A 19,987-nucleotide genomic window follows, 5' to 3' on the forward strand; every position below is an offset into this window, starting at 1 on the left:
ATTGCTAAATTAGCCCTTACACTAAAACCTACAACCTTGTGAAGATTGGACTAATGGGCTAAATGTTGAAATGTACGCACCAACATTTCATTATTGTTTTTCTTATTTTTTTTTATTCTGTAATGTCTTTGTAAATGGGAAAGAAAACCCATCTTTAGGCTGGACTATTTGGCTTCTTTAAGAGGCATTTTTTGTGTCAATTACTTCCACGTTTTTCTGTATGTTTTTCAGATCAATAAATGAGTCTAGCTATTAAAAAAACAATTAACTACTTTAATAATAAAAAAATCAATTAATGATTAAAGAGAATTTGGGCTTTTTATGTTAAAATTGCAACTTTTTCAAAGCCCAAAAAGATCAGCCCGAAACTTTCTGGGCCGACTTAAACGCCATCGTTTCTTATGATTACGAACTTTAAAAGAAAAGGTCCAAGAAAACCCCCAAGGCTTCCCCACTTCGTTCTGCTAAACCCTCCAACCAGTAAGTTTGCTTCTACTTGTCTCTATAATGGTTGCCTTAGTTTTTTTTTTCTTTAATTATCTAATAATAATGGCTTAATTCTGATCTTTTTAGGGTTTAAAATTTAGTTAAAACAAGGAAAAAATGCCACTGGGATTGATATTAGGAATTGGAAGGACGTTTCGAAGGAAGCGTACCTCATCGCTCGATATTCTCTCGTCTAAACGAGCACCAAGAGATTATTACAAGGGGAAAAATTGCAAGTCTACTGGTTTCCACACTCGCAAAGGTTCCATTCTCTTCTTTAATTTGTGATTATTTTTAGGTTTGACAAGCAGAAGAATCTTTATTAGCAATGTGGATTTATAATTTTGATCTTTGGTTCATTTGATTTTAGATTTGGTTGATAATGCTTTTGATGAATCACTGGATAGAATTTTCCTGTGTCTAACTGAATGCAGCATACTATACTTTAATAACTCAACAACTATGCGTTTGTGTTAAAGTTATTAAGCTATTATGGATAATCTTATGGGCGTGAGTATAACCCTGTTACAGTAAAAGATAAGGAGTTGTTTGCTCGGTCCATTGGTTTTTTGCTTTTTTACAAGTGTAATGGACTTTGAAAATCCTTTGTTTTCGTTTTCTCGATTATTTAAATTCACTTGCCGTCGTTGGTTATTTTTGCATTGAATCACCAGATAGAATTTCCTCGCTAACTATATCACGATGTCTCGAGCTGAATGCAGCATGCTATACTCTAATATCTCAACAACTTTGCTTTTGTATTAAGTTTTAAGCTATTATGGATAATCTTAAGGTTGTGATTTGTGAATATAACCTTGTTATAGTAAAATATAAGGTTCAGTTTGTTGGTGATACAGAGCTTATGTAGTGTATAAATGTAGGTAAAATCCTCTTAATACTCCAATGAGAAGGCTGATTCTAATTTTGAATATTTGAAGAAACTCAAGTATTTGCCTTTGTGGTTATGATTCAAGTTAAAAAAATCCGGCAGCTTGTGTGCATGCTAGGTTATAGTCTTTATTAGAACTATGTGACAAAAAATTACGAAAACAAGTTCATATTAACTTCTCGGAGTTTGAATTACGATCCAACGATTTTAATTTTGATTGAACTGTGTATGCATCTGCTTTTTGCTGGGAGTATAACTGAAGCATGCACTGCAGGTGGATATGTTGTGATGCAGGAGAAGTTGCCAAACTATGTGGTTCCTGATTTGACTGACTTCAAGGTAATTTTATTCCTCGCTTGCATTTTTTATACCAATTTTTCAACTTATGGATTAATAATTCTAAAGGAGGTGCAAAACTCTGCTTGTGTCTGAAACATACTAGTCTGCCCTTGCCAAAACTTCATTGGACAGTTTCAAGGATTTTAAGGTATCATGATGCTAGAAATTTGATTTTAAGTGGGTTTGTACATGATGCTTGTAGGAGAACTGAGTCTGTTGTCCGTTCCAAACTGAATTAGGGCATTCTGGCTGTGATAACTTATGCTCTCTATCCAACTGAATGCCATTTCTCTTTTTCCTTTGTACTATAATGGTTTTAATCTGTTGATTCTTGAACCGTAAGTTAGGGTTCACTTTGAAAGGATATAACGTAGTTTTGAATTGCCAAACCAAACCCCCTGTATGGATATATCAAAGAATTGCAGTTTTGGGGATTGGTGGCCTGATTATTAAAGCTGAGAGTTGGCATTTTTTTTCTGATTTCCTCACTCGAGTTATTAGCCCTCAGAAGGAGAATAGCATACATCACGCCACTGGCTCAATGCCCCTATTTTGTTTCATAAACAGTTGAAGTTTTTACTTTGTGATTTACAGCTTCACCCAGAAAGTGCTTGCGTCTATTGCTTCTGATCTGAGTTATCCTTTTTGTTCCTGCAGCTCAAACCATATGTATCCCAGTGCCCAACTGAAGTCAAAACCGCAGAGGCTGCTGAATCAGCTAAATAATCAGCAGATGGAGTGAGTATAGTTGTTTGATCATGTATTTCATCATCTAACCTCAGCCTTGTTAAATTAGAACATAGTCTTTTGGGGTGCACTGCCTTAGGTCAAGGTCTTGCGAGTTCTTTATTTTTGTCCTACATTCTAAACTATTAACAATTGCCTGTAATGTCTGAGGTCTGATTGCTTAAAATGTACAACACCTCTACCTGATTTAGCTGATACCCAGCAATAGGTAAATCAGGACATACAAGCACTAAGCAATAAGAATATACTATGTCTTAAACATTGAACCCATCGGTATCGAAAATTTAAATTGCTTTGAAATTCTGTTTCTTGATCATCAACTATGTTTGTTCAGAATTTGTTGCATGATGTCCTTACATCAAATTCTCTAGTTTATGCTGCCTATCCAATTACTTCAATTGTAGTAATTAGCATGAAATTTTCAAGCATTAATCCCTTTTGGTTCAAAGTGTGTTCTTCCATATACCAAGTACATATACGGTATTCTTAGAACACTGTTGACATACATAGATTTTTCAGGTTCTAGAAGTCATTTTGAAATGACAAAATCTTACTAGTTGTGTTGGGTGTTGCACAAAAGACATTTAACATATATTAAATTAAAGGTCAAATGATGCTATCAATCTCTGTATTATGCGGAAGTTGTGGATTTAGTCTCTTTATTCTAATTTGGTGAGTTATAGTTCTTGTATTTCTTGAATTTTGAAATTTCAGACTTCACCTAAACAATAACAATTAAAAACATTTAGGTATTAGTTGAGTAGTATGCATAAGTTGTTGATCTAATCCATGTTTAGAGTTTTTATATTTTGAGTAGTAGTTGTTGCTAAATCCATTAACTACAATGACATAGCATTTTTGTGAGTATTATGCAGAAATATCAAATTGATATGATATTACACATGTGATAATATGTTTGCTATATGAGATTTAGGAAATAGACGAATTTAGTGATTTTGGGTTAGGATTGAATTTTTTTTATTATACCGTCTTTTTTTTTTTTTAACTTAGGAAAAACGTGCATAAGCATGCTTAAGTCCACATTCTCCTAGTCGTAATAATATTTTAGTATTGAAATTCATGACGATGGACCAAAGAGAACATCGTCCCCAACAACAGGGAAAAGAAATATGGGTAGGGATGAGTGTGTAAAGGCTTTATTACAACAATACAGATGTATCCTTTAATGGCTGGAAAGAATCAAATCCCTACTCTTGCTTTGAAGTCCCATTTGGCATTTTCGCACAAGGCTCTTTCCGCGTCCTAATAAAAGCTTTGTCCCCTCGCCCACAGCCCCACACCACTCGACCAAAGATTGCCTCAATAACAATTCCTTCATTCATATCAGGAGTTACCAAATCTAATATTTTTTTAATCATTACAATATTTGAAAACTTTAATTATTGACGTAAATTTATAATACAAACAATATCTATGATCACAATAATAATTTTATATTCATTTTTGAAGTGCATATAAAATAAGGGATATATGTGATATTTAATATAACATTTTAAATATTTTATTAATCATTTTTAAAATTTATAGTTATTTCACTTATAAAATTACTGACATCATACCAAATCATTTTTCATCTTCTATTTTTAGTTTTTCACCCTGGGTGTATGAAATTTTAATTTATATATATAAACTCATTAGGGTAAAAGTTCTATTAAAGCCTTTATATTAGGAGTTAAAATTGTGTTTTGTTCTTTTTACTCAAAAAATAGATAAATTAGTTATTGTACTTTAGATCAAAGAGTAAATTAATCCATTTGTTAAAAAGTCTATTCATTTCTAGTATTAAAAATTAGTTCATGTATGTACATATAACATTAGTCACACCAGTTTTTAAGAATAGAAATAGATGAATATTTTAACAGAAAGACAGATTTATTCTTTGATCTAACGTAAAAAAAATTAATTAACCTAATTTTTGAATTAAAAAAACAAAATTAATTAGAGTTCAATTCTTGATGATCAATCCATGAGGTATCAATTTTCGCATTCATTTTTACTATTATCAATACATTTCTATTCATTAAAAAATAACACTAGAATAAATTTAATCCTTTAATTTTTAATTAAAATAGCAAAAAACAAAATTAGTCTGTCACCTAAAAACTTGATACATGCAAAATTTTAAAAAATGGTAATAAATTAGAGTTATGAAATAAAAGTTGATGTGGTATTGCGGTGGGATGTTGAGCATGGTGTCTTAGGGTAAAGTAAAATTTCAATGTTCCAAATCCGAAAAAAGGAATACTAATAAGTAAAATTTATTATATTCTTGAGAGGAGAACATAAATTTAAATTTTAAAGACGATATTAATAGAAAAACAGTCACAAACCTCCAAATAAAATAATCATACATTTTATAAAAAGGAAAAATCGAAAAGGAAAAATTGGGCTCAAAGTCAAAAGCATTGCTTGCACTCAAAATATTTTAATCACCCAACCCAAACCATCTTAACCACCGACTCTACAATCAAGTGGACCCCCATCCTACCTCTTCTCTATCATACCCTTTCATTTTTTCCACCACCCCCCCCCCAAAAATTATTTTTAAATGGGTAAAATTAGTTTTAAGTCCTTATACTTTTTGTATATTTAGAATTAATCTTTCTAATTATATTTCTAAGAATTTAGTCTCTCAACTTTTTGAATTTTAAAATTTAAGTCCGATAGTTTGCATCGTTAAAGTTCTTTTATTAAATCTATTGGTATAACATTTTGAAATAAGGAAAGTTGTTCACTTGGTAGTTATGTAATTAAAAAAACACATTGTAATGAACCTGAATTTAATAGAAGAATTTTAATAATATTAATAATTGAACTTTGCATTTTTATATTAGAAAAGTAAAAAAACTAAATTCCTTTAAATAAAAGTAAGGAAACCAAATTTTAAATATAAAATGAATACAAAGACTTGGAGCATATTTTAACCTAAAAATTAATATGGAAAGAATTTTATCCTTTAATTTTAAACTTAATCAAGTGAGAAATCTAAGAGGAAAATACCTTTTCCAACACATGTAGATGTAGGACAGACACACATTACACATAGATATGCAGTCAAAAAGCCAAAAGAAAACACCAATGAAACCTCCCATGAACCCTCTTGGAAACCCACACACCTACTCTTTGCTTTCCTTTGTGTTATATATATATATATAGCATTTTCAAACCCCAAACACATCCATAAATATATCGCAGCAGCCAAGCAAACAGAAAGAGAAAAACATGAGAAGCCAAAATCTAATGGCAACCTTTAGAAGATCAAAGGGTGGAAGACGATCCAAGGCTATTGAAGGATGCAAAAAACACCCAAAACACAAGCAATCACCAGGCGTTTGTTCACTGTGTTTACAACAAAAACTCTCTCAGCTATCGTTTGAATATTCCATCCCACGATGTCGTATCCCCATTACAGTTGACTCTTCCATTTGTTCTTCATCGTCAACATCATCTTCATCTTCTTCATTGTCATCTTATTATTCTTCAGCTTCAACTTCTGCTTCTTCTTCTCCTACACATAACTACCATTTGGTTAGAGAAGGAAAGGGTAATTCGTTTCCCTTGTTACTGTTTAGTGGCATGAAAAGGAATTGTGGGTTCTTCTCAAAGTTGCTTCATCATCACAGCAACACTACCACCATGGTTCATTAATGGTGGTGTTTTTTTATGGGTTTTCAGTCTTCTTCTTCTTCTTTTTTCCATATATATACATCAGCTGTGATCAGTTTTCTTTGGTCATTTTTTGACTGATCATAGCAAATCCAGTTCCAACAAAAAGATATATATTTTGATCTTGATTGATCTTGGCTTCTATCAGTTCATTGTTTATTTCTCCGTACCAAACAGATAATATATATAAATGTAATGTATTGTAATGTGAGAAATTGTTTTTTTTTTTCCTTTTTTTTGTGCGAAATCATTTGATTATTGTTGTTGTAACGTTGTTTAGTGTTTAAAAATAAATTTTTAAATAAAAATAAAAGAGAAAAACTTCACAAATTACAGCAAAAACAATCTGGCAAAAACCTTATTTTAATCAAATTAATAAATAAATAAGCTGTGGGTTTGGTTGACGATGGCCCTGACTGCTGTACATCATCTCATCCCTGTCCACCATTGCCAAAATTCAATTATATGGTTTATGTTTATAGACTTGCTACTCATCAAAATCAAATTTGTTAACCAGGAAGGTGGGTGATGACCATTTTTGAGTTTATAAGACGAAGGAAAGATGATTGTAGTAATATTAGTGATGCTTGAGACCTTTGCTGTCTTTGGAGTCGTCATTGAGGGTGTGGAGGGATTAGTACATGATTGGTTGGGTTGTGTATTCTTGGTTGCACAGGGTTGTGCCTTTATCCTCTTTTGTTGGCTCTGTCATTTTACTCTCTACAAACCATTCTTAGGTTTCCACAATTATATGTTATCTAGAGAAAAAATTGTATGAAATTGTAATTTCATTTCATCCTTATCCTTTTTTAATAGGAGGATGACAAATCAGATTTTTATTCTTGATTTTTAGCAGTTTTAGTTAGATTTGAATTTTGTCAGGAGGAAAAAGCTGAAAAAGCTGAAAATCAGGAGGAAAAATCTTCTCTATCATTCTCTTATTGAAAAGGGATAATGATGGCGTGGAATCACAGTTTCATACAATCGCTTCTCTATTATCTAATCATTGGATATTTTAGGTTATTGGTTATATTGGGTCTTTTATGTATTTCACTTGGTAAAGGTTGTTGAGTTGCTTCACTATTGGGATGTCTTAAAAAGAACATAGTTTGGAAACTCGCAACATAAACATTCTAGGCTAAATCTAAAAAATTTTAGGAGTGAAAATTTAATTATAAATTTTTGAGAGGTTAAGACATAATTTTATTATTTATTAATTTATAATTTCATTGCTTTTTAAGGGATTAAAATTCTAAACCATCGTTATAGTTTTAATGGACGGTGAAATTATCTCTAATGAGGTTAAAAACGATAATGATTGTGAGACTAGTTACTGTAGTGATGTGATTAAAACTATTGATGAAATATATATTTGGATTCAATCGCAACAATAACTGTGAGATAAATTAATCATATGCTTAATTATAATTATTTAATTTATTGTTACTTTATTTATATATTTATAATTATATTTATCTTTTTGTAATTATATGCTTTTATATTATAATTTATATAGAAATTATTTAGCCATCAAATAAATTTGTTTTTTTATACAATACTTAAAACTACCCATAGTCCCTCCCTAATTTTTAAATAGAAGGATAATGAGATTTAGCGCACTCGAACTCACGTTCTCCTACACTGACAACACTATCGATACCAATTGAATTGAGACTCAGTCGTCTATTTCGATTGATTATATATATATATTGTAGTTTTTTATTGGTAAAATAATGTATTGTACTTTGAGAAATTGATTTTGTACGAAATTATTTTATTCTTTTTGTAGGGAAAAGGTTGTATAGTGTGAGAAGAGTTCATGTATCACAGCGAACACATTCTGGCAAAACCATATTTTAAATCATATTAATAAACTAATAAACTGTGGGCTGCTTGCTTGATGATGGTATGCATGATCTCATCTCTTTCCAAGAAATTTCATCGTGTGGCCAATTGCTATAAGATTCAAACACTTAAAGCTGCTTCAATTATATAAAGATGTACTCTTGATTGTTGTTTATGGACCCCTACTGCTTATCAATATCAAATTAAGAAACCCTAATTTCACTCTCATCTCATGTTCTTTCCAAGTTCCTGTGTAGGATTAGCTACTTCAACTTCTTTTATGTTGTGGATGGTACAAGAATTTTGTTGAAAAAATATTGCTCATAATTCTACCTCCAAACATTTGGGTTGACTTTAAATTTTGGAATCGCCATTGCTAGAGAGCTTTACTTGAATATCATTTCGACTGTAAAACGGATTAGAACACTTAATTTTATATAATAATAAAAAGTTGTTTTATTATAAGGATAAAACAATATTTAGTCGATGAACTTGACAACTTTTCCTTAATCCTTCAACTTTTTTGGGTCCATATGGTATTGGAAGTTGATAAATTTTCTCACATTAGTCTTGGAACTTGGCAAGTGTTCCCATTTTTGGTCCATGTGAAGATGTGACACTTTGTTATTGTGTCACATTATCACATTAAAAATTATAATTCTTTTCTTAAAAAAAATTCAGGGACTGAATGTTGATTTATTCTTTTATTTAGATTGTAGGCATGAGAGCTTGGATTCGATCTTAAGTAACTTCATTCCCTTCCCTCATTTATCAAAAAAAAAATTCAAACCGAGGATTTATTTTCGATGATATTTACAAAATAGGCTCTTGAACTCCTAGAGCTACAAATTAGAATTCTTAAATTCGACCTTTAAACAAATTAATATCCAATCCAAATATAAATAAGCCTTCGGATTTAAATAAGTAACTCAACCTGTAAACGGATCAAAATGGAAAATGGGTATTGCTATTTATTTTTTTACAACAAATTATTATCGCACACACGACTAACAGATAATTCCTACAATTCAATCCCACAACATGAACACAAAAGTGAACACTCTTGACCAATAGATCAAATCTCGAGTTTGAATTAAGCACTAATTTTAAGTTGTAGAATGGAGGATCTTAAACCAATAAGAGAACTAAACGTGGGCTGAAGAGTTTGAGCCTACTAAACCGTGGACCTTCATGTCGGGCCGTATCTCATCTAAATAGACCTTCACTACCCAATTTTGCTGTCCTCAGCTGGATAATTCATCCGCGTCAGCAAAGAATCAAAGCCACTTCACACAACAATTTATGGTGTTTATCTATAATCCACATCGTCTACCCTTAAAACATTTTTTAATAATTTCATTATAGGTTTTGATTATATATGTTCTTTTCGATACAATATCTAAAATTATCCATAAATAGGAAGATCATGCGCTTTAGCGCTCAAACTCGCATATTCTTACATTGACAACAATATTCATATTAATCGAGCTAAGTCTCAATCGAGCTCTTAAATTTTTTTTCCCTTTCCCACTAAACTAAACTTAATTATGTAGCACAATAATGGCTTAAAATATGAACGGTCCATAATTACAATGCTACAATAATTATACGTACAAGTAAGTTTAACACAAAAAAAGCTAAAGTTAGACAAAGATTTAAACCCAATTGTGTGCCCACAATTTGCAAATAATAACAATAATGATGATGCGACTTTACACTGTTAAAACAACTACTAAATAGGCTTCAACAACCTCATTATATTGGGAATGGAAGCATTATATGAAGCTCATAAATTGACATGTCCCAACTAAGAAAAATACAGTTGGGTGTATCTAAATTCCTTTCAAATCAGACAACACTCACTAAAGTGGATGTTGAATTTTTCATTGGAAAATGATGTTAACCTACACCTCTTGCAACTAAAAATTACAACATAACAACCGGTCGGTTGGGTTAAAAAGAATTGACTGATAGATTTTAGGGTCTTTTTAGATGGGCGATGTATTTATCCGTGGTTAGTAAAAACAGTGGTGGCGGTGAGATTAGATATTGTAACGATATTGTAACGCGAGACAAAAAGAAAACTAAATGTACCGCACTGGAAGTAAACGCTCATCCAAGGGGAGGACCCTTAAACTTTGTTTACTATTTGATAAACAAGCATGTTTTTAAATCAAAACTTTTTTTTAAACACGAACTTTGACTGAAGCCAAAAAAGTTTTTTAAAACATAGCTTTTGGCTATTGGGAGAGTGGTTTTCAATGAAATTAACATTTTATCTGCTTAAAAAAAATACTTTTTGATAATAACGGTAAGCATTATCAAACTTTTCAAAGTCACTTTTTCATAGTATTTTTCAAAAGTAATTTTTAATATCTATGATAAACTGACCCTTAATCGAATAATCACTAAATTTAACTAATTATTTGGTTGACATAAATTTTAATCAATCCAATCGAATCAACTTAACATCGGCTATTTCAATCAAATAAATTGATTAACTTACTTTTTTGTGTGATAAATATAATAGGTTTGAATTTAAGTTAAAAATGATAAAATTAAAAATATCGATGAAGTCAATTTACATCAAAATTTACCCACTCCTACTAAAAACCCCTCAAGAAAAATGTCCCACCTCTTAATCCTTTTATTTGAGGGTATTTTTTTTTACAAGCTTTTTGATGCAACCATGATCAAATTAAAACCACACAAAAGAAAGAAGAAACAAATTGCTTCACTTTATGAATTGGACCAACTTTTGTGATGTATTTTATATTTGTTTAATTTAACTTGATTGAAGTGAGGTTAATTTTCTACCATCTAAATTGCATCATCCCCATCAATGATTCAAAGAAAATGGGTTTGAAACCTTTGTGTGCTTTGCATTCATCTAGGTGTCTTAGAGGGTCAATTTGATTCCCACTAAATGTGGAACATTGTTCCACTACCAATTCCCAACTACCCCTAACTTATGTACAAGGTAGTTGACTAGTAGTAGTTTTTTAATTTGATATATACTAAAATTTATGTATTTGTTTAATGACTAGGGACTTTATCCCTCTCCTCCTCAATTTCCAAACCCTTAATTATGTTCGAGTTAATTATTAAGCGGAGGGATCTTACTTACACTCGTGTAATAGTTCTATATCATTTCTTTGTTTTTTCTTCAACTAATATATTAACGATTTAATCATCATATTTCATATTTCATTCATATAGAGGTAGAAGTACCATGGAGGCCCTTATATTAGAAACGGATGCCATATGTAATTGTTTTGTTATTTTTTCAGCCATGTCTGTTTTTAAATAATAGAAATTGATGAAATTTATAACAAAAAAAAAGACCAGTTTGCTCTTTGATCTAATGTATGGAGACTAATTTGTCTATTTTTTTAGTAAAGGGGGCAAAACCTAATTCCTAATACGAGGGCCTTCATAGTACGTTACCTCGTATAGATAATGCATGTTAAAATCGACGTAAGCTGAAAATTTCTAATTATTTGCTTTATATAAAAAAAAACTTTCAACCATTTAATAAATATTAATATCAATATTTTATACCGATGTGATAGAGATATTGAACCAGTTTAAAATTTTATATGCTTAATAAGTACAATTATATCAATAAATTCAATGGCTGAATCTTTAAAATATTAATTACAGAAAAAGATACGAAATAATATAAAACTTACACCATTATAAACGACTCTCTCCTCAATTATTATTTATGGTAATATATCATTAAAAACGAAATTAAATAAATTTTATTTTGAAATTTTATAACGATGTATCATTATCTAATTAATTGATGTGACATAGAATAATCTATCTATTAATTAATGATTTTAGTATTAAAGAAAAATGTATGACATTACCCTCTTTAGAGAAGTACTTAAGTATTTTGATTATTAAATAAGGGGAAGAGAAAGATAAATTAAAATATTTAATCCTGCACTATCTAATAATAAAAGTTGATTGGAGAATTAAGCCAAATGGCAAGTGAAATTATTTGCTTTGCTTGGTCCCTAGCTTAATATTTTAATTTTTGAATATTAATTTTATTATAGGTTGTTATCATATCTGTTCTTTTGATACAATACTTAAAACTGCTCATAATTTCTTCCCAACCCTTAAATAAGCCAACAACGCACTTGAACCCACGTCTTTCTACATTGACAACAATATCAATATTAATCGAATTAAGACTTAATCAACCCTTAATATTTAAAATTTAAACTAATGAACAAAATTAAAAAGACCATGATATATTTAATAATTGTCCCATTCATTTCTCCTCCAATATTTTTAATATACGAAATTAAGGGAATAATGATGAACACATTTGAAAACAGAAGCCAAAACCTCAGCATATCGTACGCATTACGGGATTATACAACTTAGATTTCCTATGTCTTTTTTCTTTGTCAAATTTTGATTTTCATCCTTTTATTATATTTAAATTTAGGGTAAACTACTAAAATACTCACTTTTGTCTGCTTCAGATTACATTTTAGTAACGTATATTTGAAATGTTACATTTTAATTACTTACATTATCATTTTGTTACGAAATGATCACTCTGTCGTTAAGATTTATTACCTTCCAAACGATAGTCCGACGTGACAGTTAAAATGGGTTTTAAGTGCTAATGTGGATGTCCAGCCAAGTAAATTAATTGATTTTTCTAAATTAATTAAAGGAAAATGTTAATTTAGTTTCCCAAAATAATAAAAATTAATGCATCAAATTAATCATTGAACTGAAAAAAAAAACTATTTGTCTCCTTTTTCTTTTAATTTTCATTTCTATTTTTACTGAAAAACCATCCATTTGGACGAGGTGCCATGGGTGGATCAAACCAGTAGAAAAAACTGCAATAACGCCTTCTCCCATATTCTCATAAATTGGACACTCGAAAAATCTCCTATTTAAATTTTCATTCGACCATGAAGTTCTCAACATAACTGGGAAACCACAATAGCAAGCAGATATAGAGGTTGGTGTGTCAATTTCTTCTTATTCTTCTTTGGTGTTCCGCTCTTCTCTTCTCTTCTCTAATGCTAACAAAATAAAAAAAAAACCTAATTGTTGCTTCTTTTTAAATTGGAGAAAATCAAGTTTTAGGGTAAAAATTTATATTCTATTTTCATAAAAAGAAATTTTAATTTTTCTCACCCCAGCTAAGCATCCATGTTGACATTTAAAACTCAATTTAATTGTCACATCAGACTGTCGTTTAGGAGATAATAGATCTTAATAGTAGAGTTATCATTTCATAACAAAACGATAACATAAGTGACTAAAATATAACCTTAAGCAAACAAAAATAATTATTTTAATAATTTACCTTTAAATTTAATATTTAATATATATACTTTAATTTTTCATACTTTAATTCTCATTAATTAATTCAAATTTCAGTAATTCACAGAGAAAAAAAAAACCTTTTGAGTAAAGAAATTAAATTAGTAGAAAACTCCGTACAGTTTTAGGTTACAAAATTTGTTGGTTTCCCAATGGCTGAGTGTTGATTTAGAACAAGGGAAAGCGTGAACTGTGAATGGGACCCACTTGGCCTTAAATCATTATCATCATGATTATTAAAATGGGGCAAGGATCAGCTGCCACGTGGTAAAACTTAAATAAATAAGGGGGTTGCTGCTTTCAAAGTCATGTTAATGTTGACTTCAAAATCCCACTTAATGGGGAATGTCCACTCAATGCTCGACACGTAATTTCCCTTTCTTTTTGATTGTGTGAATGCGATCTGCCTTACCTTCTTAACACGTCTAAAGGTTTTTCATTTAAAGCCCATTAATTTCTAAAATTTACAAATTAATTATAAAATAAATAAGTGTATGGAAAAAGATGAGTACATCTATTTCCCGGAATATTAGAAGGATTTTATCTAAATATTATATCGGCTTAAGCAAAATTGATCTCGGACCATTAAAATGAAAGAAAAGCATGTAATATATTTATTCATTATTAAATTTAGCCTTTAACATTTATATTTTTTTCATTTGACTTTTATTATTATTTTTAGCTAAATTTGACCATCCACCTTAAAAAATCATATTTGACCATCAACATTTCAGAAAGAGTTGAATTATTATTTTTTTAACAGAAATACAGACTAAAACGTTACATTTTTAAACATGGTAGATTGCATAGCAATTTGCATGTATTTTTTTATATATTTTTAATATTTTATAATTTTTAAATTATTCGTTGTTATGCCAATATGAAATATACGTGAATTGTCATGCAAGTAGCCATACCAACATTGTTAAAAAATAATGTCTTAGTGTTTTCATTATAAAAAAAAAGCAATTTAGCTTTCTTTTAAAAATGTTAAGAGATTTAATTTTAAAAAAAATTAAAGATCAAATTGACAAAAAATTGTAATCGAGGACTAAAATTAATATTATACCTTTAAAAAATCAACATCATCATATTCCTTGCCCTAAAAACCCTTCGTAGCTTAATTTTCCAAAATTAAACAGCTAAATCCTCTCCCTACCCATTAATTAAGTAGCATTTTGTATGACAACTTGACAAGTAACCATATTATAATTACACACGCATGCTTTTAATCATCAACTTAACTATTCCATATTTTTAGTGAAATACAAGAACACGATAAAATTCGAACAATAAACATAATTAGCACGATTCGAACTCAAGTCATGCTTGGAATGATGAACACCCTGGTCATCAGGCCATCACATGAGATTTTTCATCGTTAATATTTTTTTTATTAATAATTATAATTACTTTTTTAATCAATCTAGGCATAGAGCTTGTGAGGCTACCACCATAGTAGTAATTGTAATAATGAAAGGGGAATCTCCACGTTCATTACTTGCCACAAAATAGGCAACATTTGCACTCACCGACAGCCTTTGAGCTAAATTAAATTACCAACTAAATTTTGTAGCATAAGTAGTCAATTATTGCTTATTAATTAACTGTGCTGTTGTACCAAAAGAAAGGTCACAAATTTATACAATTATGACTATGATATGATACCCAATATAACCAACATATGTACATTTATGGAATATGGTTTATTTATGCCGGTTTTTTAATGGGGTCCCAAAGTTAAATTATTGGGGGGAGGGTTAAAAATAAAAAAATAGATATATTCATGGGTCGGGTTAGTTGTTTAGGTTCGAAGGTCCGTCTGAAATTTAGAAAGGTTTGAATAAAAATATTAAGCTCGAAAAATGAGTTTAGGCAAAAAATTAGGCCCGTTTAAAATATAGGTCGAGCTTAAACATTCAAAACCCGACCCGTTTTTTAATTTATAATACATTATATTATGTAATTTATAACACATTAAAAAATAAACTTATATTAAATATATAATACTACTTTAATGTATACAAAAGTTCAATAAATAAAAAATATATAAAATTATTAAATATTGAATTAAATTAATATAAATATTTTAAAAAATTAAAATAATATGATGGGCCTAAAATGAGCTTAAGTTAATATTTCTCAAATATGGACAGACTTGAACAAAATTTTAAACTCATATTTTAAGTTAAATTAAACTTAAACAAACATAAAATATATTAACATCATGTTGATATCGGACGCAGAAAATAAAACCTCTTAGAAAAATTCGTTGCTGTGGTTTCTTTTGTGTCTGCTCATTTTGAAATCTATTATATTTATATCAGCCAACCACATTTTAAGTTAGTGATAATAGTAATATATTTTAACATCATTTTAACTATCCAACTATAAAAAAAATGTTAAATTCTATAATTAGTTATTGTACTTTATAAAAGTTTTAGATTTAGTCCATATAAAATTTAGTTTTTTTTATATATTTCAAATTTATCAGCTTTAGTCTTTGTATATTTAAAATCTTGAAATTTTAGTCTTGACCCAAACAGTAGTAATTAAATTTGTTTGGTTAAATTTAATTACTAGTCATTGTAGTACTTATAGATTTTGTCCATTTTTTCCAATTGGATCGTTCTAAGTCCATATACTTTTCGAATTTTGAAATTTTAATCTTGATACAAATGAAAGGCGTTAATCCATTAATTGGATTTTTAGTAAGTAAAATGTAGAAATAATAAGCTAACATGGCATTACACGTATGGTCAGGGACGAAACCAGAAAATTTTTCGAGTAAGGTGGAATCAAGTTGTAAATTTTTAAGACAGTAAAAATATAATTCCACTATTTTAATAGCTTATACCTTTATAATTTTTAAAAGATTGAATCAAATTGTTCTGTTTCGTGGGAGGCCAGTGTGCACCTTATTATATACTAATTTAAAATTTTATAAATTATAAAATGACTAAAAATAAAAATTTTCATTTTAGAAGAAATCAAGGTCCCTGGTAACATCATTAACTCTGCTCGTGTATATAATAATATGTTCGGTGCATCACATTACAAAATAACATAACATTATTTAATAAATTTAACCATTATTATTTAATGAGGATTGAAATTACTTTTTATCGTATCAAACGTTTTCGAATAAGTGAAGTTGGAGAAGGTGACAAATGGCGCGAGGGGTGCCAAAGCGGGCGAGTCTCACTGTGCAAAAGTGAATAATAATGGGTCACGAGAGTTTGAAGGCTGCTTTGTCGGAAGCCGAAACCGAATAATAATACTAATACCGTATAGCCTGCTTGCTTAAATTATCTTCATTTAATTTAATTTTTTTTGTCTTTTTCAATAAATTCATCTCCTTCACCAATTTTATCAATGATTGGAAAAAATAAATCGAATAGGATATAAAAAATATGGGTAAATTTAAAAATAGTCACTTTTATTTGTCTCAGATTACATTTTAGTCACTTATGTTTGAAATGTTATCTTCACCAATTTTATCAATGATTGGAAAAAATAAATCGAATAGGATATAAAATATGGGTAAATTGTAAAAATAGTCACTTTTATTTGTCTCAGGTTATATTTTAGTCACATATATTTGAAATGTTACGTCATTGTTTTACTACGAAGTTGTCACTCTACCGTTAAGCTCCGTTACCTTCCTAACGGCGGTCCTACTTGGTAGTTCAAATTAAATTTGTTTAATTAAAAACCTATTTTTATCCTAACAATTAGACATTCAAGTTAGCATTTAAAAATCATTTGGACTATCATGTAGGACTGCCGTTAAAAAATGATATTGTGATGAATTTGAATTCTAACAACAAAATTTAACAGTATTAACAATTGAACTTGTACTTTTTAATTCAAAAAATAAAAAAAATCAAATACTCAGTACAGAAACTAAATTTCATATATAATAAGATTAGAGAGAATTCAATTTTAAGTTTTTCGTTTTCTAATTTTTAGTCATGTTCTGACTTATATGTGAGATTTGTCGTCAATTCTTTAGGAACGGTCCACAAAGGGCTTTATCATGATAAAGCATAATGATGGTGATAGATTTGAAATGATAATGAGGAGGGTAGGCTATCTGAGACGCAACCTTTTATGCATATTGATGCGGTGGGTTTCTTAGAGCTTTTGGCAGTTTTTTTATTGGTTAATCGATGTTTATTGTTAGACTGATTTAATGATGGCAAGGTTAGGATGAAAATTTTAGCAATTTGAACAAGTTGATGTATCTCTCATTTGTTTCTAGATTCAAAGTTGTAGTTATTGTCAAATTATCCTTCTATTTTTTTAGAATATTTTGTAGACGTGATATTTATATATTAATTTATAATAATTTTACATATTTTATATTATTATTATTCAGAGTTACTATTAATATTAATATTTAAAAAAAAAACTCTACTAATACTAAAGTATCTCATTGGCTAAATTTAAACTCATTTATAACCACTGATCTTGTGGTAAAATAAGAAAATTTTTAGGTTCAAAATTAAATTATATTTTTATGATAATAAAAATATTATTTTATTATTTTATTATAACATTTAAAAAATTAAATTAATTTTTTATATTTTAAAGTGGTTAAAGCGTAATTTTATTTTTATTAATTTAAAATTTTAAATAATTTAAATAGAACATTTTTTTATTTTAGAGCCTATTTCGCCCCTACTTAGATCTGATTCATTTCTTCTAGCCCGCAATTACTTTTTTTTTTTAAATATATCTTCAATCAATTGGAGCAGTGAAAAAAAGACAAAAAGAAAAACCTTGTCTTGCTTTATACAAAGCTTTAAATTTAGAGGCACATGGGCTCCTTATAATTTCAATCAATGCAACTCTTCTTGAGATCCACACCGTCCATTCCCTGTCCTCGGTTTTACAGCACACACAATTTAATGTTATCCACCCTTCATTGGGGAATTTTCATTTCTTTTATATATATATATATTAAGTTATGCATGTTTGTTTTATATAAACATGTTCGGGATTCTTAATTATTTCTTACAATAATATTATTTTTAAGGTTTGAATTTACGTTCTCTTTATAAAAGTGTAATGTGTCTTACTATTGCACCTAACCACTTGTTGGTTCAATGTATTTTTTTATGATAAAAAGTAACAACGTATTATTGTTTCTACGTTTATTTTCGTTTGACTAATTTTTTGATATAGAGGTGCCGATTGAATCTTAGCTCGATTGGTACGGTTGTTGTTATCAATGCAGAAAAATGTAGATTTGAGTGCGCTGAAGTGCATTATCCTTCTATTTATGAGTTGTGGAAGGATTATAAATAATTTTAAACATTGCGTCAAAAAGACAAAAACTGACCAAAACCTATAATGAATTATTATTTTCTTTCTTTTCTATAATTTTTTTTAAAACAATCTTATTATAGAACTACCCATATTCCTCTACATTAGAAACAAAGCCCATCCAGTTGATTTAAAACTGAATCCGCTAAAGTTACTTAACTTTCTCTCCGTTAACTAATAACTATACAAACAAAATAATATGCAATTTACTTTCTTTAACTTTTTACTATTTTACTTTTCCTTGCTATTTTTAATCCAAATATAGTTATAACACTTAGAATAAACAATTTATAAAATATAAATATATAGTTTAAAATAAAATAAATATAAATTAATAATTAGAGATTAAACTTAAGATTTATATATGATTACTTTATTAATTAAACAATTTTTATTCATCTTAGTTGGCGTCTTTGATTGATGGATTTGGTGTCAGGGATTAATAGAATATTATTTTAATTGGTAAAAGTTTAAAAAAACCATTTTTAATCAAAAGAGGAATGTTGTTAAAAACATTAATGTTGATCTTATTGGATGTGTTGGTTGGATCGAGAATTAATTGATATATTAATTTGAAGTAAGTCAATAATGTTAGGCCCGAAAAATGAGTTTAGATGAAAAAGGATAGGCTCATTTAAAATATGGATTGAGCTCGGGCTCAAATGTTCAAAGCTCGAGTTGAATCTGTTTTTCTAAATTTGCAATATATTATACTATGTTATGTCAGTTTTATATATTATGTGATTTATAACACAAAAATTAAATCAATAACAATATATAATACTATAATGTAAACATTAAAAACATGTTAAGTTGACCACATATAAAATTTTTACAATGAAAAATATTAAATTTTGAATTAAAAACAACATAAAATATTTTCCAATGAAAATTAAAATTAATATGGATATGTCTAAAATGGATTTATGTTAACCATTTACAAATATGGATGGATTTTTACAAAATTTTATACTCATGTTCAGGGTCGAGCTTGGATAAGTATAAAGAATATTGATATAATATTCAAACCCAACATATGAATATCTCTAACACATCGTGTTGGTGAAAATATTATGGGAAAATATATTTATAAAAAATTGATGCAAATAAAAACAAATGAGGCTTTGGAAAATATAGTCTCATTATGCGTAAATATTTTTTTTATAATTTTTTTTGAGGTTGAATTGATTTTTGTGAGTTATATATATATATATATATATAAAGGACAAAAATACCATTGTAATAATATTTGTTAATTTGTAAAAAAATGTTTTTAGTTAATTTTCCATTGAATTGATT

General features: G+C 28.8%; 2 protein-coding genes across 2 annotated transcripts; both read left to right on the top strand.

Moving 5' to 3' along the window:
• The first annotated feature begins 326 nt into the window (after window positions 1-326).
• LOC121218228 (39S ribosomal protein L41-A, mitochondrial) lies at window positions 327-2,761 on the top strand. The gene is made up of 4 exons (XM_041095093.1): window positions 327-480; window positions 574-748; window positions 1,650-1,714; window positions 2,372-2,761. The coding sequence occupies exons 2-4, from the start codon at window positions 604-606 to the stop codon at window positions 2,438-2,440; spliced, it is 279 nt and encodes a 92-aa protein (XP_040951027.1). The 5' UTR covers window positions 327-480; window positions 574-603; the 3' UTR covers window positions 2,441-2,761.
• A 2,961-nt stretch (window positions 2,762-5,722) lies between these two features.
• Window positions 5,723-6,130, top strand: LOC121218722 (uncharacterized). Its single transcript, XM_041096413.1, has one exon. It carries the CDS (start codon window positions 5,723-5,725, stop codon window positions 6,128-6,130), a length of 408 nt encoding a protein of 135 aa, XP_040952347.1.
• The last annotated feature ends 13,857 nt before the right edge of the window (window positions 6,131-19,987 follow it).

The sequence above is a fragment of the Gossypium hirsutum genome, chromosome D06 (assembly GCF_007990345.1).
Source record: "Gossypium hirsutum isolate 1008001.06 chromosome D06, Gossypium_hirsutum_v2.1, whole genome shotgun sequence".
Lineage (NCBI taxonomy): Eukaryota > Viridiplantae > Streptophyta > Magnoliopsida > Malvales > Malvaceae > Gossypium > Gossypium hirsutum.

Excerpts from the sequence above, each read along its gene's own strand:
- LOC121218228 (XM_041095093.1), top strand. The coding sequence starts at position 604 with ATGCCACTGGGATTGATATTAGGAATTGGAAGGACGTTTCGAAGGAAG. Across the intron at positions 749-1,649 it reads TGGTTTCCACACTCGCAAAG|GTGGATATGTTGTGATGCAG; the intron begins GTTCCATTCTCT and ends CATGCACTGCAG. Across the intron at positions 1,715-2,371 it reads CTGATTTGACTGACTTCAAG|CTCAAACCATATGTATCCCA; the intron begins GTAATTTTATTC and ends TTGTTCCTGCAG.
- LOC121218722 (XM_041096413.1), top strand. The coding sequence starts at position 5,723 with ATGGCAACCTTTAGAAGATCAAAGGGTGGAAGACGATCCAAGGCTATT.